At 37.1% G+C, this 24,971-nt stretch overlaps 1 protein-coding gene and 2 non-coding genes across 11 annotated transcripts; 1 reads left to right on the forward strand and 2 right to left on the reverse strand.

Moving 5' to 3' along the window:
- Positions 1-2,074: 2,074 nt before the first annotated feature.
- LOC149011110 (small nucleolar RNA U3) lies at positions 2,075-2,292 on the reverse strand. The gene has a single exon (XR_016174939.1). It is a non-coding gene; the product is annotated as a small nucleolar RNA U3 (small nucleolar RNA).
- A 3,111-nt stretch (positions 2,293-5,403) lies between these two features.
- LOC149011111 (small nucleolar RNA U3) lies at positions 5,404-5,621 on the reverse strand. The gene has a single exon (XR_016174931.1). It is a non-coding gene; the product is annotated as a small nucleolar RNA U3 (small nucleolar RNA).
- Positions 5,622-9,053: 3,432 nt separating this feature from the next.
- LOC149011112 (uncharacterized) lies at positions 9,054-24,754 on the forward strand. 9 transcript variants are annotated; one of them, XR_016174301.1, is made up of 6 exons: positions 9,054-9,247; positions 10,365-15,341; positions 15,417-16,654; positions 16,737-21,887; positions 23,429-23,772; positions 23,872-24,754. XR_016174301.1 is itself a non-coding variant. In XM_089160614.1 (6 exons), the coding sequence occupies exons 2-5, from the start codon at positions 10,729-10,731 to the stop codon at positions 23,684-23,686; spliced, it is 420 nt and encodes a 139-aa protein (XP_089016740.1). In that variant the 5' UTR covers positions 9,054-9,247; positions 10,365-10,728; the 3' UTR covers positions 23,687-23,772; positions 23,872-24,754. The 9 variants fall into 9 exon arrangements, 1 of the variants encoding a protein (XP_089016740.1); XR_016174306.1 differs by having other exon boundaries at positions 10,365-12,118; positions 15,177-16,654; XR_016174307.1 differs by having other exon boundaries at positions 10,365-10,899; positions 15,177-16,654.
- Positions 24,755-24,971: the final 217 nt, after the last annotated feature.

Here is a 24,971-nt window from a genome sequence, read left to right on the forward strand (position 1 = left end):
CAGTTTCTTCCTTATCGCAAAAGATGGTTTCTCAGTTAAATCTCAAGTTCTCATCCAATCTCCAAAAACCACCTCACTAATCTGTACCCCAATATTAGCAGAAAATCATTTGAATCGTGGATAGCCAACTCTGCTTATATGAGCTTTAATCAGACATTTTCGTGAATCATGCCCTATCACTCCACAAAAGAAACAAAAATTTGGAAGTTTGAAATAATTCAGCTCCACCCAAACTAACGATATACCAAGCCTATTGATTCGCATACAAGGCCGAAACGGGTTGAGGATTCTTCTCTCGACTTTGATTGTAATGGGTTTTGCTAAATCTTTCAGCCTGTTGAAACCTTCCATTCCTTGAATTTGCCAAGATGATCCCCAATCTGCATTGCCACTTCCTCATTTCTTAGGTTCAAAGGAAGATTGTACACCTGAACCTCGATTTCAAATCGATCAAAGACGATTTCTGGCAAAGGAATATGGGATTCCCAAATTTTAAAGGCCATCAGATGACCTTTAATAAGCCAAGGACCCTGATTGAGAGCCGTAGCGACTTCGCCAATATCTGTTGCCTGACTAAGAAGAGGTTGTTGCCCACTTGTTGAACCTCTAGATCCCGATTCAGTTTCCAAGCAGCTATCAAACTCTGAGACACTGTAGTAGGCATAAATTTTTTTTCTTCGAAAATATCTTTCCTATTAGCACCATTGACCAGTCGATGGGTAAAAGTCCTGGTTCCTCCCTGGTCATTCGAGTGCTCTCCGCTGTCAGCGTTATTTCAAGCGAGTGAGGAGGAGAAAACTCCCCTAATTCCATGTTGCTTGACATATCAGGTAAAGAAAATCCAAATCCAAACTACTAGGTCAACACTTGCAAATTCAAAGAAGAGAGAACAAGCAAAGAAAACAAACCCCTATATGAAATCACGTTAAAGAGAGGAAGGCTAAGTAGGGGAAAGAAACTACCTGAGAAACTTTTACTATTGAAGCTTTTGAAATTAGAGAGAGATGAATTAAGTAAAGGAAAAAGAAAACACAAAAAGAAAACACAAAAAAAAAAAAAAAAAAAAAAAAGAGGATTAAGCACCATGTTCCAAGAACAAGTGTGATACGGAAGATTTCTACCCGACCGGGTCTAACCCGGATGGGGCTCCACATGCCAGTTAATCGGGAAAGATGCCGATCATCCATGACCAAAAGCGTAATATACGCCACAGATATAGCAATCATCCTTGTTATAGAAGGTCAACTCAGCAGCTGATTGAATGGGACCAACGACAAGGGAGCATGATCCGAGGAGAAACATCAGCCCTTGTCTGGCTAACTTACCAAATACATAAAAGGTAACACCCACACTATAAATGCACAGATCTACCCCTCCGGTAAGCAACCAATACACTTTGAGCATAATCTTGTGTAGCTTTTGCACGAGACCTCATTCGGTTCATCATCTAACTTTGCCATCGGAGGCGGCTGCCCGGCACACAAGTCGGCCCGCATCTAACCTTTCTTGCAGGACTCATCGTCCCGGATACAAGAGGAGGCTCAGTCGGATCCAGAAGCATAATTGATCCGCATCAAAGTGTAAAGCACCAGATGAGTAGCTAATAAATTACTGATTGTAAGTGCCTCTTTTGTGCTTCATCCACCTGTACAAACCAGAACAAGAGGAGGTAAAGCAGATCTTAGTGCGTTGGAGATGTTGGGGTAGGGACTCGTCGTAACGGAGATATATTTAAACCCTTATGGTGTCGTTTACCAAAGGGAAAAGATTCCAGCGCCCAACCATGGCCACCTCTGTACACCAACCGTGGCGATCGAAAAAAGCAACCAAAAGTTACAGTGAGAATCCTAAATCAACAGTGGAGATGCCAAACGCTGCAAGGAAGACGAAACCCTAACTCGAAGGGGAAAGTGACTAGTAGCTGTCAATAATTTGAAGCATAGTTATAGGTTTAGTAATTCTAACAACGGGTAAAATTGACATCTAACTTTCATAAAAATGAAGGGGTACGATAATAATTTCATAAAGAATATTTATTTTATTTCTTTACAAAGGAAGAAAAAAGAATTTTTGGAGTCTGTCAGACAGCCGTGAAACCACCTCACGATTGGTATCAACCGTGAGAACGATCCTCTACAGTTTGCTGGAGTTTTATAAACCTCATAAGGACCATTAATCACGCTCTGATTGCACGGCCATGATTCATCCACCAGACTTAGATTCCTGTCTCCTTAGAACTCAAGGATACAGAGGTACGAGCCTATAGAACAGATCCTGTTCAAGTAAGGTCGTACCTTTCATGTTGACATACTTCATAAATTATTGACATGTGACTACCTCTTTCACCGATGTGGGACTAAACCATGAGGCAGACCCCACCCAATCGAAAGACGAATGAGAAGGCCAAAATCACAAGGAGCGTTTTTGCGCTTCAGGCCACCATCCTCTTTGAGGCTTCTCTTGATTAAAAAAGTACGGAAAAAGATTTTACGTCTCTTTCCGGATAACATTCATGTTCTACCAAAAAGAGAAAAATTGGAGAACATTCTTGTGTTTACTGCCAAGGATAAGTTTTACGAATTTGTAAGTAGTTCTAATACCTGAATGGGTCAACACATCGTCAATGTGATGAACTAGATGGATCATTGTACTCTAATTGGGAGTAGTATTTTTTTATAAAATTATTGAGGTTTCGTTGACAATGTTTATTTTGCATTAAGAAATCTCAAAAGCCAATATCACATTCATTTAGAAAAACCATATAGAATGCCAATTCCACTCTTATTTTCTAGTTACTTTGATTTCAAAGAGTTAAATGCCGATAAAATGACAAAAGGCAAATACAAGATAACAAACTTTAGGATTATATTATTATTATTTTGAATTTTTTACATGAGCCCCCTTCGTTTCCATTAGAACTCAGTGCACCCCCTCAAAATTGGAATCTTATAAAGCCCCCCTCCATATTTAACACCGTTAAGTTTTCGTTAGTTTTAACTTTAATTTGACAATTTTACCCTAATTTGAATAAATTTATTTAAAATCCTAAAAAATTTTATACGAATCCCCTCCATTTGAATTGGAAACACTCAACACTTCCCCAAAGTCTAAATCTTACAAAACCCCACCCCCTGGTCCACGCTTCACACCATCTGTTTTCTTTTAACCGTGATATGATTTTACTTTTTCACTCACATATAATAAATTTATACAAAATCATAAATAATATTTTTAAGGGTAATTTTCATCTGGACCCCTTGAGGTTTGGTCTATGTCATTTTTAGTCCAAAAAAATCGAGACTTTGCATCTGCCTCCCCTGTACTTTTGAAAAAGTCAATATAAGGACAAATTAATACTTTTATGACTAATTTGCCCTTTTATTTTTTATTTTTTATTTAAGTAAAATTTTAGCAAGATGGATGAAGAGATTCTCCCTTCACCCATCTTCTTCATTGATTGAATTGAGCAAGCGGCCTTGCAGAGAGAAACGGTTTGGGAAATAACATGTTGGAAAACATACACCCATTGAGAGTGTTTGGCGAGAAGTGGGGTATGATTTTGGAGAAGAGATTGACATTGCTGTATCAGGTTGAGTCTGGATTCTCCCATGATCTGACGAGCAACAACGGTGACTATACAGAGATCAAACCCGCAGTGACGACCGAGTAATTAACGGAAGCTACAAATGATTCTTTTAAAGATGGGGTTCTATACATTGTAATTAGTGGAGAAGAATCAAACATTATCTACTAAATTATCTCAAGGGATTTCTAATTTGACGAGAGAGAGGCCGCAGATTGCTTCCTTCATGACTTCATCATTTAAGTTCTTTGTTCAATGGGAGATAGCAAGAGGTAAAACCCCGGTGGAGGAACTAAATATCTAAAGTTTGTTTTGGTTGCAATTGAAAAGGCTCAAATCTTTGTTTTTGCTCTTTTGATTATCGCAACGATAATAGACAAGCGAAAAAAGAAAAACGGCATGGATGATCGAGTTCTTCTTCTCTCTCTCGATCACTATTTAAAAAGCCTCATTGGCTCGCTCTTTGTCTCACTTATCCAAGGGCACATTGAGCTATGAATCTCTCTCACTACCAATTTTGGTGCAGCGTCACTGATTTGTATAATTCAGAATGGGCAAACTGGGGGCTACTTCTTGGCCCAGATAGGAATCTGATGGGGTTCTATGCATTGTAATCACCTTCGAGCTCTCTATGGCGGATCGGCTCTGCAACACTTGATATAGAGTAGGATCGTCGGTGGTTTGGGACAATCTCCAACGAATTTGGGGTGAATTGATGTTAATTTTGACTCTGCAAAACTGGGGGCGCCTCTATTATCTAATTGTCGTTGATTACTCCGTCACCGCCAGGTCTGATCTCTGTATAGTGACCGCTGTTGTTCGTCAGATCGTGGAAGAATCCAGACTCAACCTGCTACAGCAATGTCAATCTCTTCTCCAAAATCATACCCCACCTCTCGCCAAGCACTCTCGATGAGTGTATGTTTTCCAACATGTTATTTGTCAAACCGTTTGCAATGCCGTTTGTTCAATTCAATCAATGAAGAAGATGGGTGAAGGGAGAATCTCTTCATCCATCTAAATTAAATTCTACTTAAATTAAAAATAAAAAGGGCAAATTAGTCATAAAAGTATTAATTTGTCTTTATATTGACTTTTTTTATAGTACAGGGGAGGCAGATGCAAAGTCTCGATTTTTTTTGGATTAAAAATGACATAGACCAAACCTCAAAGGGTCTAAATGAAAATTACCCTATTTTTAATATTCATTTTAGAATCCTAAACAATATTTTGATGTCATCATATTACCCCAAATTATATGACCGGAATTTTTCTCAAATTAAAAAAACTCTTGCATGAATATCTTATCACTCTATGGCCAATGTGGTCATATAAATAAATTAATTCAACTGTATCAGTTTACTGCGTACCTTCACTAATGGTGTGAACTGTGAAGGTGCCTTGTAAGGCTTTGATTTTGGAGGGATGTGCACCATGTTTTAAATGGAAATTAAGGGAGCTCATGTAAAAAAGATATTACAAATATTATTTAAGATTTCACATAAATTTATAAAGTGAGGGTAAAATTGTAAAAGCATATGTGAAACAGAAGGAAACTTGACGATATTAAATGTGGAGGGGGGATTTGTAAGGTTTCAATTTTAAAGGCAGTGTGCTGAGTTTTCAATTGAAATGGAGGGGGCCCATATATATTGTAATCAAACTTAGGATGATTTTAGAGTATATGAAAAAAAAAACAATGATATCATGTCATTAATTAACTAATGGAACTTAAAGAGCATGAAATATCAATAATTTTAACAATGGGTAAAATTGACATCTAACTTTCATAAAAACAACGAAGAAAAAAGAAATTTTGGAGTCTGTCAGACAGCCGTGCAACCACCCCACGATTGGTATCAACCGTGAGAACGATCCTCTACAGCTTGCTGAAGTTTTATAAACCTCAACAGAACCGTTAATCACGCTCTGATCGCACGGCCATGATTCATCCACCAGACTTAGATTCCTGTCTCCTTAGAATTCAAGGATACAGAGGTACGAGCCTATAGAACAGATCCTGTTCAAGTAAGGTCGTACCATTCATACTGACATACATCATAAATAATCGACATGTGGCTACCTCTTTTACCGATGTGGGACTAAACCATGAGCCAGAAAACACCGTTTTGAAAGATGAATGAGAAGTTAATCGTTTTTTCCTTTTTCGGTTCTTCCTCAGGTTATACCAAAAAAAGGTTCTTCTTCAGGTCAAATCCGTTAAAACCAATCATTAATATCTTTCCACCTGGCTTGTGGGAATAAAGAATTTAAAACCAAAATATGGGAAGAAAGACGATTGAGCAATTCAGAATTTAGCTATTCATCCTCACTGCATGCCACGGGTTCCAACAAGAGAAGATTGAAGATTGAAGATTGAAGATTGAGGTAGCCAGCCAGCCAGCCCCGCCCTAACAAAATTGCAAGAGGCACGGTTTCTAGCCCATCCGCAATGACTCCAACCCTCTCGCGGAAGCTATGTTCATAGCACACATCTTGGGTTTTCTTCTTACCTAACTTAAACAGAGAAGCTTGTATGAAATACATGCATAACTTAGGACTCATAATTAATTTAATCTTTGTTGTGCCATCTGAAAAATCTCAATGATAGATCCAAATTGTTAAAAGAAACTTAAAATCTCATCAGTCCATAAGATAGAATATTAATTAAATATTTCACATTAGATATGCTCCATTGATTGTACTCATTTGTTTTTCACTCAATGAAACTACTTTACTATCTAAGACCATTTTTTTACTCAACTTGTTTTTTACTCACCGAGTCGACCCACTAGTTTCGCGAGTCAACTAGTTGGGTCCAGTTAACGGTTCAATTTCAATTTTTATTTCGGTTCGGTTCAACCAAATATGATTTTTTTATGATTTGGACCGTTTCTATTGCTGGCCGAACCGGTTTTAAAAAAATTCCAGAATACTATATTTTTAGTATTTTTTAATTTATGACCAAACCGTATGGAATTTTGAAGCGTTTTCTTGGGGTTTTATGTTTTGGATCCTTCCGACGCAATGGAACCATTTTCAAGACCCAATTCTACCCCTACATATGTGAAATATAATACATCATGTTTTGGTTGAGCCGATAATTTGGAATGCTATATGCTTAGTATTTTTTTAATTTCTAACTAAACCATAAGGAATTTTGAAGCATTCTCTGGAGGACTTACTTATATTTTGGACCACTTCGAACACAATTAAACCATTTTTATGACCAAATTCCACTTATATATATGAAACATGATATGACATGTTAATTACTAACTTAAATAAACATGATATGACATGTTTGATCGGTCCGGTTCTTCTTTGGTCGACCTAGTTAGGTCTATTATCATAACACTTATCACTAACTTAAATACAGATTTTGGAAATTCATAAAAACATTGAATGCTCTGCTTGCGAAAATTTTATTATCATCTTAGAAGAAGACCAAAAGCTTTCATCATGTGTGTAACTGTCATAAAATATTTCTTACCAAAAAAAAAAAAACTGTCATAAAATATATCTTACCAAAAAAAACTGTCATAAAATATTTTAAAATAAAATAAAAATTAACAGCAACTAAGCATCCTTCCACGAAGAAAAAGAAACAACTACACAAGAGTTTCCGAATACATATTCTTCCATACAAGAGAAATCAGAGCATTTGAAAGCCCAGATTTCTCGAAACTTAAACCACTATCAAAATCCAAACGAGTTGAGTTTCCAGGGATTGCAACCAATAACAGAAAATCTCGTCTCTTCGTTTCTTCGATCTTACAATAACAAAAGGACCACAAAGAATCAGTATCGAATCCCGACTATGGAAATTCCTGATATATCTTCCCGCCATCGGGTACTCTAACAAGCAACCCTACACCTGAAGCTAGTCTGCTCTTCAGGTAGCGGTGGTGGGTTCACCATCTCTTGCATTTTTTCTTCAATGGGTTCGCAGGGTTTTTCGTTATCTTCCTTCTTCTTCTTCTTCTTCTTCTTCTCCTCCTTTTCCTGAGTTTCACAAGATTTCTCAGTCCTAAAGGGATGTTTAAGATAATACTTAGGACCATTCTCCATGAAACGAGGGAGAAGATCCATCAACAAACGGTCTGGTTCAACCATTCCCTTGAAGCAATGCATCTTCTCACCTGTGATAGGGTCGATCACAAGAATCACAGGAAACGAATCCAAGTTATAAAAACTACAAACTTTTCTTCCTTCTTCCGTATCATCATGTGCTTGCCAGAATAGGAAGTTGCTCTTTATCGTTTCGGCCACCGTCACATTGGTCCACAGATCACGATTCAAGAGATGTGAATTGAATTCCTTGGATGATTGCAAATTCACAATTAACCACTTGTCTTGTGCTGTGGCTTCAATTTTTGCAGTTGGAAACGAACCTTGGAACATCAATTCCAATGGAGAACAATAGAGACTTACCGATCCGGAATCGGTGTTTTCTCCGATTCCCAAATTTCCGAATCGTCGAACGTATTTTCATCATATTCATCGGAGAAATCATAGAGTTTTTCTCTTATCACTGGGAGAGGAGGCGGCGTCAATATTTCTTCCTCTTGTTGGAGAGAGTTGGGGAGAGAAGAAAAATCGGAACTCTGTTCTTCCATTACTGTGCTAATTAGAAAAAGCTACAAGTAACTAGAAAACGAAGCAAAGATTATCGAAGATGAGAAGAGTAATATGACCTAACAAGGAGCAGAACACTAAGCAGAATGAGCGACAAAGAGAATGGAAGTTTTGAGCTTCCAACGACAGAATTTATAAGATTTCTTGTGTGAGTTGAAAGTAGGATTCCTAGTCTGAGTTGAAGTTGGATTCAAGTCCAAGTTGAAGTGGAATTTAATCCCAACCGTTAGATTAATCTCACACAAATTCTAGGGATCTAATTTTAAATTTAAAAAATTTGAAGTCCTTTTAAATAAATAAATAAATTTGAGTTCAGGTTGAATTTGTTTTAGTTCCATTAATTTCTCGATTTTAGAAATATTTATTTATCTATTTATTTCTTCATGAAAAAATAAAGCAGAGTTCCAACCTAAGAACAAAGGCTAAACATGAGGTTAGAAACCAGGGCCTCTGCACGACCAATTTTCTAAAACCATCAAAGGTTCTAAATACCATTAATTTCAGGATTTCTGCCTTACATTTAGAGAAACTCCCAGTGCAACATTTTTCACTAACCAAAGTACCCCTACCACATCCATAATGATCATGGTGAAATTGGCACTGGAAACCCCGAGGGATGGCTCAGTTGGCAAAGCCCAACGTTTTCACATAGAATGTCGGTGTTCGAATCCCCTCGGGGCCAGGGGCAAAGCCCCACCAGCCTATATTAATTATATAAAAAAAAGGCTGAAGATGTAGTGCGCAAGCTGGTCCGGATGAACCACAACCCAAAAAATAAATAAAATAAATGACACTGAAGGGGTAGTAAATTAGTAACATTGGGGCTAGCAATAAAGCGCTGCCGCTGATAGCTTCCCGGAAGCTCGTCTTCTACCCTGCGAATAGGTTTTCCCTGTTACCCTGTGTGAATAGGGTTTCCCTACACGTTAGGATTTTCCCATAAACTTTAGGGCTTTTTTTCTGCGGCACAGGACCGTTTTTTCCTCTCCGTATCGACGATATCGGAGAACACCGGACTGCTCACAGGTGAGTACTATAGTATTTCCCCTGCAACGGCTTTTGTTTTCTCGACGTTAACAGGGTATTCCCTCCCGTGAGGGCTCTTTTTTATCCAAATTTCTCTTGCTCCCATCGCTATTTCCCTTTTCGTTTTGTAAACCTTTTACTCTTTACACGCCTTTCTCTTTGATGGCTATTTCCATAGTTTATCAGAGTGGTTTTCTCATCGATTTTTTTTTTATCGCAGTGACTGCTTAAACCTCTATAGATTTTTTCTTCTGTTCATCTTTTTTTCTCAACCGTTTCCCTTTTTTTCTAGTATCTTGAAACCCTTTGAACTGGTGCTCTGCTTTTTGGTTTTTTCCATGATTTTCTTAGCTGCAGAATGTTTAATCGCAGAAATGTTTCATCTACTTCTTTTCTCTCCCTGAATTGGTTTCTAGTTTTTTTCTTTTTGTCTGGTTTTTTTCGTAAGGAAGTACTGGATGTTAACCGTTTGGAATTTTCCCTTTTCCCCCCATCATTACCTGAATCACTGTTAATTTTAATGCTGCTCTATCTTGTTCAATATTCTCCCTCCCCTGTTTTTCTCTGTGATTTGTTTCCAACTGTGATTGCTTCCAACGTTGATGCACTTAGTATATGTTTTTTTGTTAGATTTGTAGATCTTCATGTATATATTTGTGAGCTTTCTGTTTTTCATTAGCCATTTCGATCTACTTTTTTGGTTTATCTTGTTTCGTTATCTTCCTCTGTTTCAACATGGTATGTTTTTCCTCTATTCTATTCGGTGGTTCTATCAGGTTCTCTCAGTTTTGTTTCTTTCTCTTTTATTAGGCTGCCGTAGATGTTTGGTTATCGTAATGCATTGTAACCGTAGAATGTTTGTCTATTTTCTCTTCACATCCCCAAATCATGGCTATGTATGTTAATCTTCTGAAATGCTATTGAATTCTTAAATCATTTGATATGCTATTGAATTTTCTCTCTACTGTTTCTCTTCCCCTTTTTATCTGTTTTAGTTTTTTCTTCCCATCCCCATTTTAATCATTAGTTTTAATCATTTATCATCTGTTTTTCCCTCCCCAAATCTCTCTGTGTTAGTTGTCACCATCATTTCAGGTAGTTCTTATTTTTCTCTCAGGGTTGGGAATTATCATGTGTTCATAGATGGTCTACAGGTGTGTTGGAGGTCGAGCTACAAGAAGGTTTAAGGAAATTCTGAGATTTACGGGAAGGATGATTTTCCACATTGAAAGGGTGAGGCTTGCTGCCCTTAATCAGCCCCTAAGATCTTCATGAGGCTATTAGCATGGAATTGTCAGGGACTTGGCCCTCCCCTGACTCAACAATACTTATAGAAGCTCTATAGGAAGGTTGGGCCCAGTATGATTTTTCTACTTGAAACCAAACATCAAAATGCTGGAATTTTTTAAGTATCAAAGAAACTAAGGTTTGATAACTATTTTTGTGTGGATGCAATTGGCAATTCAGGTGGAATTGGTATAATGTGGAATGGTAATATTTCTATCACAGTTCTTTCTTCTTCCTCTAATAGTGTTGATTTGTTAATTGTGGTGGTTTTTTCTGCTGTAGAGTTTCGCCTAACACTCATTTATGACCCCTTGGTGGAGCAGCGAGCAAGAATTTGGGAGGAATTTACACAATTGGGTCTATCAGTAAGTTCTTCTTGGTTAGTTCTAGGTGATTTTAATGAGATTTTTAATAATGATGAGAAATTAGGAGGTAGACCTAAACCCTTGGCTCAAATGGATAGATTTATAAATGCTATTGAGTCTTGTAATCTTCTTGAGGTTAAATGCATGGGTCCAAAGTTCTCCTGGTCCAATAAAAGACAATGGACTGATTTGATCAAAGAATGCCTAGACAGGGCTTTCATCAGTATGGACTTTCTTGATTTATTTGGAGTACCCAAGGTCATAGACATGCTATGGTGGGATCGAATCATACCCCCTTAGAGGTCTCTCTACACCCAGCAAATAAACGCCCTATGAGATATCATTATGAGACCAAATGGGAAGATCATCTTGACCTTACTTCTCAAATTTCCTTTGGTTAGAAGTCACCCAACTTTGGCTCCCCTGCATACAGATTGCATCAAAAGATCAAGAATTGTACAAAATCCTTAAGGGCTTGTTTGGTTGTGTGAATCCAGGGATTTCAAATCCCTGGACTTAGGAATGGGTTTTTGGACCCTGTTTGGTTGGAAGACATGATCCGATTCGTAAATTCACCCTTTTCAAAATATAGCCTAAGGGCCTATTTTGTTACTTGAGTCTGGAGATTTGAAATGAAATGAGATTTCAAATCTATGAATTTCAAATCTGTGGAATCATAATTCAAAAAATTAACTGTTTGGTTACTTGAATCTGGTAAAATGAAATCTATGGATTCATTCTGAAAAATTGTTTGGTTATCCCGAATCTGTGGATTTGAAACCTACAAATTCATCTTGAAAAACAGTCTAGTTATCTGAATCCATGGATTTCAAAAATTGACTTTGTTAATTTTGTATATTTTATATATGAAAATAAAACATGAAACAAACCTTATAGTCTCCTGGTAATTCATTAATTTGATTCATGCAAACATCCTTTGTATTATTGGTTCTTTTACAAGGAGGGTCTTGACTCAGGCCCCTGCACCAAGTACATGCCATTCCACAATCAAGTTCATGGCAATCATTTCAAACAGGGGAATTGTTGTTCAAGATAAGCATTGGTTCCACCATTTTAAACATGGGTCATGTACTTGTTGGGATTACTGGTACCAACTTGATTTGTTCAATAAGTTTTGAGTGCTAATTGGATGAAGTTGCATAGAAGTATTATGCTATATAGTGAACAAGTTAGCCTTGCCCCCACTATTGGAATAAAGGTGACGCTTCAACACTATTATGGAGTGGTATTCTACTACTTCAAATTTTCATATCATGTGGCAAAGATTCTTCTTCTCATGTCCGTGCTTCTTGTTGATAGAAAGCTAGGCAGGCCATGATTGAAGAGGCCCATAATTCTATAAAGCAGATCTCATGTCATCATATGGTTTGATTAGGATATTAGATCTTGCCTTTAATTTCTAGCCTAACATTTTGAGTAACATGTTTAAATGATGGTTTAATGGTTTTGGTTATAATTGAACACTACACTACTTGAAGCACTTGCTTCTGTTTCTCCCAATAGTGAAGTTGAAAATTTTGGAGATTCTAAACCATCATTTATTTCCGTTGGATGCTCAAGCAAGGAGACCTTCATTTTGTACACATTAATCATAAGCGTTGAGTCTAGGAGGGAACAAGTTATGCAGAATGTCATCATCATAAGACAACAAAAACATTGCACAAACTGTAGGTACCACCCGACATAAATCGTTGCTAAATCTTTAAGGTTAATATACTACACAACTTGAGTTTTAGAGAGGTTGCTTGGTATTCATTCTCAGAAACTCTTTTCTGGAACAAAACTGTTTTGATCCAATAATGTTTGATCATATCTAATTACAAGAGGAAACCCTATGACTGAAGTGTAAACATTTGCTAGAAGTGGAGATTGATGGTTTAACTAACAAACATGCCCTGAATGCATCAGTTAGAATGCTACTCTATTGGTGATTACACATTGTCCAAAAAAGGGTTCATGCAACAAAGAAGTTAAGCACTTCTTATGATAGAAGCCAAAAAAAAAAAAAAAATCTAGACAAAAGAAAACAAATACATCAAAAACAGCAAGTTAGAACTTAAACAAAATAGTTTATCCAAACAAGTTTCTGGGTAGATTTGATCCAGTGGCAACGGAACCTGCTCATCCAACATTATCAACATCTCTTCATCATCATAGTCCAAGAAAATTTGGGCTTCAGCTTTGTTGTTGATGAAGTAAGTTTTGGCTGCCATTCTTTGACGAACATCGAGGCTAGGAATTGCTTTGAGTGCTCTTGTAAGCCTTTTTGACATAGTTGGGAGATAATCCGATTCCACAAACATGTCAAATGCATTAGCCAACTGATGCAATATTCTAAAGTCCGTGATATGATATATGTCCATATCTTCCACATTTGAAATTCTAGATCTAACCAGCATATAGGCAACCGCATGATATATACAAGATTTTTACCGGACAAGAATATCCATTAAAAGAAGTTGCTGTTTAGTACCTTATCAAACTCATATTAGAATATTGGATTTTTTTGAAAGAGACAGACAGACGTTCAGGGACATAGGGAGCAGTATTCTACTGGGTACTCTCACTATTGAAAGCTCATTACTTACTTCCAATAATGCAACAAATTGACTATGTTAGTGAACAGAACCTAATTAACTGACTCACCTTTGCAGCAACTCTTAATTCAAGAGCATCATTACTTTTAAAAACAAAGGAGAAAAGTATTGTGATTTACACTGTGAACTTTTACTGTAATAGTTGTTCCAGCATTCCCTCGAAGCTTTTGTGCTGCTGCTTCTCCATCAAAACCTTCAAGCTTCTCTCCTAAAACTCTACAGATTATAATTAAGAAGATCTATTTGACACTAATGTTACTACTCAGAATTTTCTATGCATTGCTCAAAATGTCCTAATGAACATTTTGAATGACAAAAATCTAAGTCAGGAATGTCACCCTTTTCACAATAATAGATCACAAACTAAAACTACATAGGAACCCCCACAGAAAAGTAAATATATAACAACAATAACAAAAAGTTTTGATACAACTTCTATAAAACATTACGGTGCTCTAAAACCAGAAAGAAATCAAAAGAAAGCAGCAAACAAGCATGTCTCCTAATGATTAAAGGTTGTAATGCATGTTTTTCTGCAGATAAATAATGCTGGGATTAATATAAGGAAGCCAACCATCGAATACACCTGCTGGAGAAACCAACTTCAGATCCGAAAATCCAACATTGCACTACTACCAACAGTATAGAAGAACATTAGGCCCCCTTAAAATCTCTCTTATATTTCTGTTTTGGACCTCCATTCCCTGGTTTGTTCTCTTCATCTCCACAACCAGCCAAATCCATTGGAACTTGGGGAGATTATTCTAGGCAGTAAGAACTTGGGGAGATTATTCTAGGCTGCATCAGGTTCTATCTTGGTTCATCTTAAGCTTGGTTAGCAACAAACAACCGGGAAACTACATCAGATATAATTAGAACAAGGGAGTCAAGCTACAACCGGGAGTCAAGGAAAACAAATAACCAGAATTCAAGAACACTTATAGCTGTAGGTAAACAACGCAGATAATTGTGAAATCTGGACATGAAGTTTATCAAACATTGCAAGGAATAACTCTTCAAAAGATGGGTTCAATTCAATGGTTAGATCTCAAGAACCAGAACTGTCGCAGAATTAGTAACTTGAGATGTCTCAGTTTCAGAATTCAGAAATCTGAGAAAATGATGAACTAATGGAGGTAAGATTCTGGTCAACAGCAGTTCTTAGACTAACCAAGATGTCTATCAAGTAAATCCAATGGTTGGATTAGGTGTTCTTAAGTAAGAGTATTGATGGAGAAGGAAGCTGAAGATGATGATATTACTATGCATCCTGATATCAGATTTAAATTAACAATTCATTTGGGTTCATATAGATTTCTAGCAAACCAACAGCGAGCAGAAACCCAACTCTTCTTCTCTTCATCCTAAATCCAATCTTCCCAACCAACTCTTTAATCCTAAATGTGGGCATGAGTCACAAATGCTCCTATGAAAAAGAAAATAGAGATCAAAAGAAGGGGTTTTGGGTTAGAAAGAGGAGACTCAAACCACCTGTTGCTCTTCACCTGACTCATCTACCGCCATTTTAAGCAGATAAAAACGATTTGAATGAAAACTAAGAGTAACCGGAAAAGGGAAAATTGCTATGAGCCGTGAGAAATTGCAGAATGAGGGATTTTCATATTGATCAGCTTTTTTCTGTTTTTTCAACAACAAAAGACAATGAAGAACAGAGGAGAAACAAGAAGAGCATAGGAGAAGGTGCAGGTGCAAAGGGGAAGAAGAACATACGAGAGGTACCTAAGTTGGATAGACACCAGAAAAGCAGATGTTGCCAAAGCAGCAGCCAGAGTGTGTAACTAATTGTAGGAGCTAGATCCAAAGGTGATAAGCCAATCGACTGCCCTTTTTTTGTTCTAATTACTTTTGTTCTTACTTAAGACTCCGCTACCATTGCAGGGACAAGGGATCAACATCTTCAGCATGAAACTGCAAAGAATAAAGTCAAACTCCAATCACGCAATACAGGAAAGCAACAAGAGAAGAAAAACCCTACCAGAGAAAATACATTAGATAAATAGAATAAAAAAAAAAAGAAATAGAAGATGAAGAACAACAACTTTCAAATCTGTGGAACTTCAACCAAACAGAGAAAATGTAGCTCCAAAACCTTACTGGAGAAAAAATGTCAGAGAAATAGAAGAAAAAAACGAAAGAAGATTTGAAAAATATAAGCTGTAAACCTCACTTCAAGGAGTTGAATAAGAATAGCAAACAACTCACCTTCAAGAGTTGAAGACTGTTGTTGAAAGAGAAGAGTCGTTCAAGAGGAAGAGTCGTTCTAGAGAGAAAAGGTGTTCGAGAGAAAAGAGGCGAGAGAGGAGTTCTAGAGGGAAGAATTGTTCTAGGGAGAAGAGGGTTTGACAGAAAAGAGTTTGCAGATAGAGCCGTTCGCGAGAGAGCCGTTTGATAGAGAGTCGTTCCGTCAACGTGAATGCGCTCATTCAAGGGGTTTTATAGGTAAGGTTGATTCTACTCATTTCACCCAAAACCCTGGACTCCACTGATTCACATTTTTACTCTATATTTGAAATGGCTGGATTTATGAACCAACCCATGTTTTTCAACCAAACGGTTTAAAAACCGATTCATGAATCCAGGGATTTGAAATCCCTGGATTCACACAACCAAACAAGCCCTAAAAACATGAATGGGTGGAATCCAGGGTTTAGGGTGAACTGAGTGGAATGAGACTTACCTATAAAAAGCCTTGAATAAGCGGATTTCATTTTGACGGAACGATTCTCTCTCTCGAACAGCGCTTCGCTGCAACACTTCGAACGAATGAAGTCGAACTCCTCTGGAAAGAACGAAATCTTCTCCTCTGGAACAAACAAAATCTTCTCCTCTAGAACGATCGAAATCTTCTCCTCTCCTCTGGTCGGTGCTTCGGTGCAAAACTCTCCTCTCTCTGGAACAACTCCTCTCTCGGACGACTCTTCTCTTTCAACAGCAGTCTCCAACAGTCTTCAGGTGAGTTGTTTGTTGTTCTTATTCAACTCTTGAAGTGAGGTTTAAAGCTTATATTTGTCAAGTCTTCTGTTTGTTTTTTTCCTCATTTTTTCTGATATGTTTTCTCCTGTTGAGCTTCATTTTCTCGCCGAAGGTGTTGGTCGGCTTGGTTTTGAAGCTTGAAGGTGAGCTTTCGCTATTGTTCTTCATCTTCTATTTTTTTATTTTTTTTTGTATTCTATTTATTTGATGTATTTTCTCCGGTAGGGTTTTGGAGCATAAGGAGTTTATTCTTGGAAATCATTTGCAAAACGAGTTTTTTCTTCTAGTAAATCAGAGGTACAAATTGTGCCTTTTCTCTGTCTCTTGCATCTATCATCTATCTTTATAAATATCTATTTGTGTCCCCTGCATGCTTTCCATCGTGTGAAGCACTTCTACCTGCTGCGTCAGCCCAGCCTGCATTGCCTATTTTAGACATTTTTCTTCATCTAACTATGGTTCTAAAGTTCTAGCTCTTGTACTTCATTCATTCCTTTTATTGGTTTTCATTGTCCTTTATCTTTCCGAAAAAAGATATACCAAGCAATGATCCCAGTTCTTCTCCTTGTTGATGTAGGCTGTAACCGTTGAGCACAACATGTACCTATAAATGCTGTTTTTCAAGTTTATTATCGTACTTAATTGCTTGGTTGAGAATTATTTATCTCATTATTAGAAAGTTCAAAATCTGATTTCTGAGAGCTAAAGATTGAAAATCTGACAGCAAGATAAATTTAGATTTGTGTGGTTGTGATGAGTTGTGAGCTATGAATTGACTCCTAAAAAATGTGAATCGTAAATCTTTGTATTAGATAGTTGGGTTCAATGCTAGACTTACTGTTACTGTAAATGCAAAATGCTTTGGTTGATATTCAATTAGATAGTGTAGGCGGGATCTACACACTCATCTTTCAATGTCCTTTGCCCTCACAAACAAACACATGCTGTATTGGTCTAATCCTTCCTATGTATTTGCTTCTAAGATTTCCCACTTTTTTTAATGGGACATGTAGGGTTATTTCAGGTGGTTCGGTCTTTAATGCTAAGAATCTCAAAAAGAAAAGAAAAGCATTTAAGCGTTTCATAAATGAATTGTGAGAGTTGACATACCTATTTTTTCGATTACCTTTCTCCACATTGATGCATTTGTTGCATTTGACTAAGCTTCAACCCTCCCATGCTTCCATCCAAAAGCAAAAGACTCTCATGATTTTCTATATTTTGTAAGGTATAATAGTTATTTCAAGTAGTGGTTACTAAGGAAGAAGAAAAGAAATATTAGTTTTCTCAAATGGTCTTTTACCTAAGTGTTTCAAAAATGTTCAAAGTATTCACTGATGGAGTTGTCAAAAACATTAGTGCCCATGCATAGTGAATTTCAAAATTTTACATGGGCATCCAAAGATTGGGCTGCCAACATGATCATCAGAAAGTATTTCCTGCAAGTGCACTTTCAGCCACCCCAAAAAGGAGGGAAATACAATCGCAAGAGATATTTTTGTATTGTTTAAGGGTTTTTTTTAATATCATGTTGGCTTAAATTTGTAGACATAATTACAAATATTCCTGATGTGGATTCTCATTTCTTGGGATTGTGAGTCCATAAATTGGTTTTCAATGGTTCTACTAGATTTGGATCTACTTTTACATAATATAGTTTGTTAAAAGTTCTGTTAGCTTATGCTATGTTATAATACAGAACGGAAGCATCAATTAGTTAATTTTAGTGTAATATTTTGGTTTTTTAAAGGTTGTATCTTTAATCTCTCTCTCTTTTTTCCCCTGCTGCTGCTATGATATGCACATTTATCCTTTGCTTGTATTAGGTTTACTAGCATCTTTGCTGGGACATTTAGGAGCATCTTTGCTAGCACATATATCATAATGCTAATATTACTCGTATATAGTTGCCTGAAAGCAGGTTGGCTGCTCTAGATTAGCAGTATTGTATGTGTTATTTTAGGCAACTAAGTTGGGTCATAATATTTGCTACATTGCACCAGTTTAGCATTTGTTCTTTTACAAAGATTTTAGGTATTAGTATACTTCTTGTTTGTGCATTTACAGGATGTCAACTTCTAACGTTAACGAAAATTCAAGTTCTTATTTGAAGTATACTAATACAAAATGCAAATGTGGGAAGCAAGCCCCAGTTAGAATTGCTGAGTCGTCACGAAATCCCAACAGACTATGTCAATGTTGTGCAGCCTTTCCTAATGGATGTGGCTTCTTTAAGTGGTGTGAACCACTAGAACAAGTTAGCACATCCAATCCTGCAATTCTTATGGATACAAGGCAGGAAGAAGATGTAGCGAAGGTGGAGATGAGAGCTTTAAAGAAAAGAGTGAAAGAAGTGGAGAAAAAGCTAGGATTGATCCAAAATGTTTTGATTCTGATTGGGGTAGTACTATTTCTTCAAATGTTAGGAGTGCGATGGTAATTTTAGGACATCATAGTATGTATTTGGATAAAGGATTGTAGTTATGCCTAATATTGTTTTTTTTTTTTTTGGGTAGACCTAATATTGTATTGAAACCATGGCATTTAGACTATGTAATCTACTATGATTGTAATGAAACATTTTTCTTTGATCTCTTATGTTATATGTAATTACTATGGTTGCAACGAAACATTTTCCTTTGATCTCTTGCTGTCACTATATGATTACTACTTTGAAAGGTGTTGTGATATGAATACTATATAATTTTAATCAATTTATTGAAATTGATTGTAGACCTCTATTAAAATGGATGATGAGCACCTTAGAAGGCAGAGTGAAGAACTGAGGAGACAGAGGCGGAGGAAAACCGTGATATTTGTCATAATGGGTGTTGCCCTAGCAATGGAAAAGATTCAGAGACTATTTCTAAGTAGAGCTTCATATCGGGGTGAGACTCTTCGTGGCCAATAGGAGACAAAGAATCATTGGGGTGTCTGATCGTACTTGCCGAGAGCAAACTAGGCTTAGTAGAAAGGCATTATTCAATTTGTGTCAATTGGTGATGTTTTTGAGAGTAGTTGGCCTCAACCATTCGAATTGTGACCTTGCTCTTCAATTTTGTTTTGAATGCAATAATAAAATTGCATCCGGAACTATTGAAGCCTCCATGCACGATGGAATATAGAGCTAAATATTTTCCTTTCTTCAAGGATTGCATTGGTGCCATAGATGGACCCCTTGTCCCTGCAATGGTAGTGGTGGACGAGCAAAAAAGGTATCGGGATAGCAAGGGAAATATTACTCAAAATATCTTGGCTGCATGCAATCACAATCAGAAGTTCACCTATCTGGTTGGGAAGGTTCAACCTCAGACTCAAGAGTTTTGGATGACGCCGCACATAGACAAGGACCAAGTCAACTAACGGTACCTAAAGGGAAGCTCTTTCTCGTTGATGCTGGCTTCCCTAATCGAAAGGGCTTCTTAAGACCGTATCGATGTACTCGGTACCATTTGAAAGAGTGGAGGAACTGTCGTGAATCACCCAAAAATTTTAAAGAACTGTTTAACCTGAGACATTCTTCTGTGCGAAATGTCATTGAACAAACCTTTGGTTTCTTGAAGAGGCGTTTCAAGATTTTGAGGGTTCAAGCAAAATATCCTTTCAAAGCACAAGTGAAGATTGTTTTAGCCTGCGTTCTTGTACATAATTTTATACTTACTCAAAACACTTTTGAAGAAGAGGATGAAGACTTATCTGATGAGGAGGATGAAGAATCAAGGTCAAGTGAGGATCTAGAAAGCGATGAAGAATCTGATGAAGACCCTCCCATTACCGGTCATGAAGTTGACGATGACATTGCCTTTGATCTAGAACATTTTCATCATCACTTTGCTCAAACAATGTGGGATGATTGGGATGGAGGAGTTGACTTGAATGAACTTTCTTAAATGATGTGTCCTGTTTTGAATTACTACTAATGGCGTATCTTGGACTATTTTGATAAGCATTAAGTTTGCTTTCTTTTTTCTTCTTTTTTGTGTCTCATTCTTTTGTATCCCCTCCCCTCTATCTTTGTTGGCACATTTTGGAAGATTGTATTGGCTGTAACTTCACGAAGAAAGAAAGTTGTTGTTTGCCCTAACTATTTCTTTACTATTGATTGCACGTCCTCTACATTGTGTTTTTTCCCTTGTGAATTACATCCTCCCCAAAACAGAGCAACATATTGCCTTGCTGATCATGAGCTTGATTGCACATACCCTGCTAGTGATTCCTATGGCAGCTTGGTTGTTTGTTGCTAACCAAGCTTAAAATGAACCAAGATAGAACCTGATGCTAATCAGCTTAACATATTTAACTAGTATAGTTTAAGTTGTTTGGTTTAGATTAATTGAACTGGTACTACATGTTTCAATTTTGAGTTAGCATGTGATTACTGACTAGCACATGATCTATTAGTAGAATGCAATAAGACTTTATTTTAGTGCTTCAAGTCCAAGCCCAGCTTTGGCACTGGAATCAGCCTGCCGTTTGAAGTTATTACCCATTCAAAACTGCTGCCATTAAAAGAGAGGAACCATTGTGAGTTAAATTTGAATTTTGAACAATATGATATTATTATTGGTGTTTTCTTTTTGGGTTTGGAGGGTGGGCAATACTAGATTATATGGGTCTCAATCATTGTGAAATACTTTTAAATAAAGCAATTCAATAACATGTCTTACTTCCTAGTTCATAGTATACGGGATAGCATAATATATGGGTCTCCATCATTGCTGAATTCTATCTGCATCTTGTAAACTCTGTTGAATGGGAACACTGAACTCATATTGTGAACTCTGTTAAATCTGTATTTTCTTGTATTTGGTTGTACCTCAAATATTTCTTCCTGACCATGTTCAGGGCAAAAAAAGGGGAGAATAGAAATAGATTCTTTTCTCCTCTGACTTGGATTGAATCTATGTTTCTTGAAGGTGCCAGGATATTTGTGTGTTTGCTTACCTACGGTATGTTACTTCCTCTTACAGGGGTCAAGATAGCATTATTTAATCCGTTCTCATGGTTAGTTTTGTCCAATGTGCTATGGGCTTTGCTTAGCTCTTAAAGAAATTTGTTTACCAGAGCATGTTCATCAGTTTCTTTGATGTGCATAGCTTCAATAGATACTTCATAGTGGCTGTCAGTAGCATACTTTTGTGTGTAATGATTTTTAATGTTCCATTGCACTACAATGGTTCTCTTTGTGGCACTACAATGGTTCTCTTGTTTCTTGTTTCCCAGTAAGATAGTTGGTCCATTTGGTCTGTGTCTTTCAACTTGCTGGCATATCTCTCTCTTTTCTAACTTTCTTTTTTTCCTTTTTAGTGCCATTTCTTTTGGGGGTCAGATACCACCCAGGGAATACGTGTCTCCCATTCCACAAGATTTACACATGTAAGTGAAAACCTGAAATTTTCAAAAGAAAATATGTACATTGAATGTGTATGCATTTGTATGCGCGTATGTATATATAAGCATATGGTTGTTAGAATCAAGTTGAACATACAACCAACTTTTTCTTACCTAGTCCATTGACTATTTGATCCCCATGGCTAGTAAGTTACAGAAACGACACTCTGGAAACGAAACATACACTTCATAGGTTTCTGATGAAAACATGTAATAATTTAATACATCACCTTCATCACACCACATAGATTATCAATTGCATTTTTCACCAGCACTAGCATTTCTAAACTCCAAAAGCAGACACGAGATCAACATAACCAATATTGGTTAAAGGAATAGAGAAAAGATTGGTCTGTTTTGTCCACTTGGAAAACAAACAAATCAATCTATGGTATTCTGTATCTAGTTGGGACCTTGTGAAGCATATGATGTAGAGATAAAATGCCTTATTTGAAGTCAAAATAAAAAAACTTATGAATAGTAGAAAACTGTGGTTTATTTATGCAACACAAGGAGAGAGATCATGAACCAGTTGGTTTCACACCCACAACCTCCACAAAGCCATTCAATGGAAGCCCTCTGTGCTGATGGGCGGCAGTTTGGTAGTTGGGGGAAGTTCTCATCTGTCATCTAAAGGTCTAATTGATTTGAAGAGATCAGAACATTGGCATGTAAAATTCAATTAAAATAAATTTTATTGTAGGTAGTAGAACCTTTAGCAGGTTCAGTGGTAAGGCTTTGCACAGTTGAGCACCACTTGAATTCAACTCCTCACACAACCAATTATCAAATGCACCATAGATCCCTAGATCCAATTTCTCAATGTGAATGATTCAAACAGTTAGATTGTTTTGGACAGGCCATACTGTACTTTGACTAATCCACTGATCAGTCAGATGCTCGAAGCAATTGAGTAATTGCTTAACTTGTCTAATCATCAAATATGGGTGGGTTTTGAACCATGCTAGGTAAAAATGGAGGCTTCTGTCTATATCCAATTACCCTACTTGAATAATGAGAAAAGCTTTCTGTGGACCCAAAAGAGGGGAACAGAGTGTTAGTGTGTCATGTTTTTCACATGAATTGATCAAAGAGGGTGTGCTATCTGTTAGTGTGCTATATGTGTATATCATATTTTCAAGATTTACACATGCATGGTATAGCATCCATTACAGAAGTTATTGATGAGTATTTGTTATTGATAAACATGTGCTTGAACTTTCCACATTGTTGCTTTGATATAAAAACTCAGGTAGCATGTCAACATGGTATAGTTGGAGATAATAATTGCTGGGGTGTTTAGATGACTGATCCCAAATTGCTGTATGTTTAAATGACTGATAAGAGGACATCTGATAGTATGTGCAAGGGGTGAGGCCGAGAGATTTGTTTTGTACTCGTCTATGGTTTCAAGAACATACAGCTACCTACTAGTTTCTTCCAAGAACACTCGTAAATTTCAGATTTCTTTTGTTACAACTGATCTGTTAATCTACCATAATGATGCTTCTTTTTTTGTTTGTTAGATGGCAGAATCACAATCACAATCCCAATCAACTCAACTAAGAAAAAGTGATACAGCCAAGTGGTCCAAGCCACACTCGCACTTGTTTTTGCAGACTTTGGTCACCAGCCATAAGTGTGGGAAAGGAGGAGATAATGGCAATAGGCCAGCTCAGTTTGCAAAAATTGCAAACACGATTAATGCAACACTCCAAACCTCATATGAGTCAAATCAAATTAAAAACCATTATCGGTGTGGAGGGCAAGAATCAAAGCCCTAATGGATCTCATCAAATGCAGCGGCCTTGGGTGGAATGGCGAAGAATCAAGGTTCGATAGATCTGAGCACATGTAGGTTTCCTTTCAGGTATGAACCTTATGATTTTTAGTCAATATGTTTCATTGGAAACACTTATTTTTGGAAATACATTTACATATCAACATGTTTGTATTACATTTTTTGTAGACTGAAGAAAGGTTTTGGAAGGACACACAAGTCCTACCCATCCACTATAAGGTGTTTTTGTGGTTTGGCAATGAAATTGCCACAGGTCAAGATTCGGCTCACCCAACTACCGTAGGCATTGATGATGTGGACTTGGCTGACATGACACTAGAGACTGATGGAGAGGGAAGTGCTCAACTAACGCCGAGTGGTCGAAGGTCAACACCTCGAGGTAAGCCAACATCAGAGGCTGCTGAGGGATCTTCAAGTAAGAAGAAAAAGGCCAAGACTGCGGTTGATAAGATAGTAAGTCCCTTCAACCAGTTGGCTAATGCCTTTGACATGTTTGTGGAATCGGATTATCTCCCAATTATGTCAAAAAGGAGAAGCACTCAAAGCAATTCCCAACCTCGATGTTTGTCGAAGAATGGCAGCCAAGACTTACTTCATCAACAACAAAGCTAAAGCCCAAATTTTCTTGGACTATGATGATGAAGAAAAGTTGATAATGTTGGATGAGCAGGTTCCTATTGCCACTGGATCAAATCAACCCAGAAATTTGTTTGGATAAACTATTTTGTTTAAGTTCTAACTTGATGCTTTATGATGTATTTGCTTTTCTTTTGTCCAGATATTTTTCTTTTGGCTTCTGTCATAAGAAGTGCTTAACTTCTCAGTTTTTGTGGCTAATGCATTGAACAAAAATTGCTCCACCTCGTAGATCTATATTGTTGGTTAAAGCTTATATTGTTGTGTTTATGGTGCCTCACTTTTCCTTTCTGTTAGTGGTTATGCATGCAATTTCAGCCTCGTTAAATATCTGTAACCTAACAATATGTGTGAGTGCTCGTGCTTTTCTTTGTCCAACTTTTTTATTTGTTTAAATCATTGTGACTGGTTTCAATACTCAGGTTTTATGTACAGAGGTCCTCTTAGCTCTCGAGTACCTCCACATGCTTGGGATAGTCTACCTTGACCTTTAAGTAATTTTGCTTGGTCATGCATCAAGCCAAAATTTTGACTGTCCAATTCGATATTTGATATTTCGACGGTTGAGATCGAAATTTCGACCAAAATTCCAATCTGACCTCCTGAAATGCTTGGCTTGATGGTCATGCGCA

The sequence above is a fragment of the Hakea prostrata genome, chromosome 7 (genome assembly GCF_041222555.1).
Source record: "Hakea prostrata isolate BN-2017 chromosome 7, UWA_Hpros_2, whole genome shotgun sequence".
NCBI classification, from domain to species: domain Eukaryota; kingdom Viridiplantae; phylum Streptophyta; class Magnoliopsida; order Proteales; family Proteaceae; genus Hakea; species Hakea prostrata.

Excerpts from the sequence above, each read along its gene's own strand:
- LOC149011112 (XM_089160614.1), top strand. Across the intron at positions 10,900-21,818 it reads TTACACAATTGGGTCTATCA|TGCCATTTCTTTTGGGGGTC; the intron begins GTAAGTTCTTCT and ends TTTCCTTTTTAG. Across the intron at positions 21,888-23,428 it reads ATTCCACAAGATTTACACAT|ATGGCAGAATCACAATCACA; the intron begins GTAAGTGAAAAC and ends TTTGTTTGTTAG.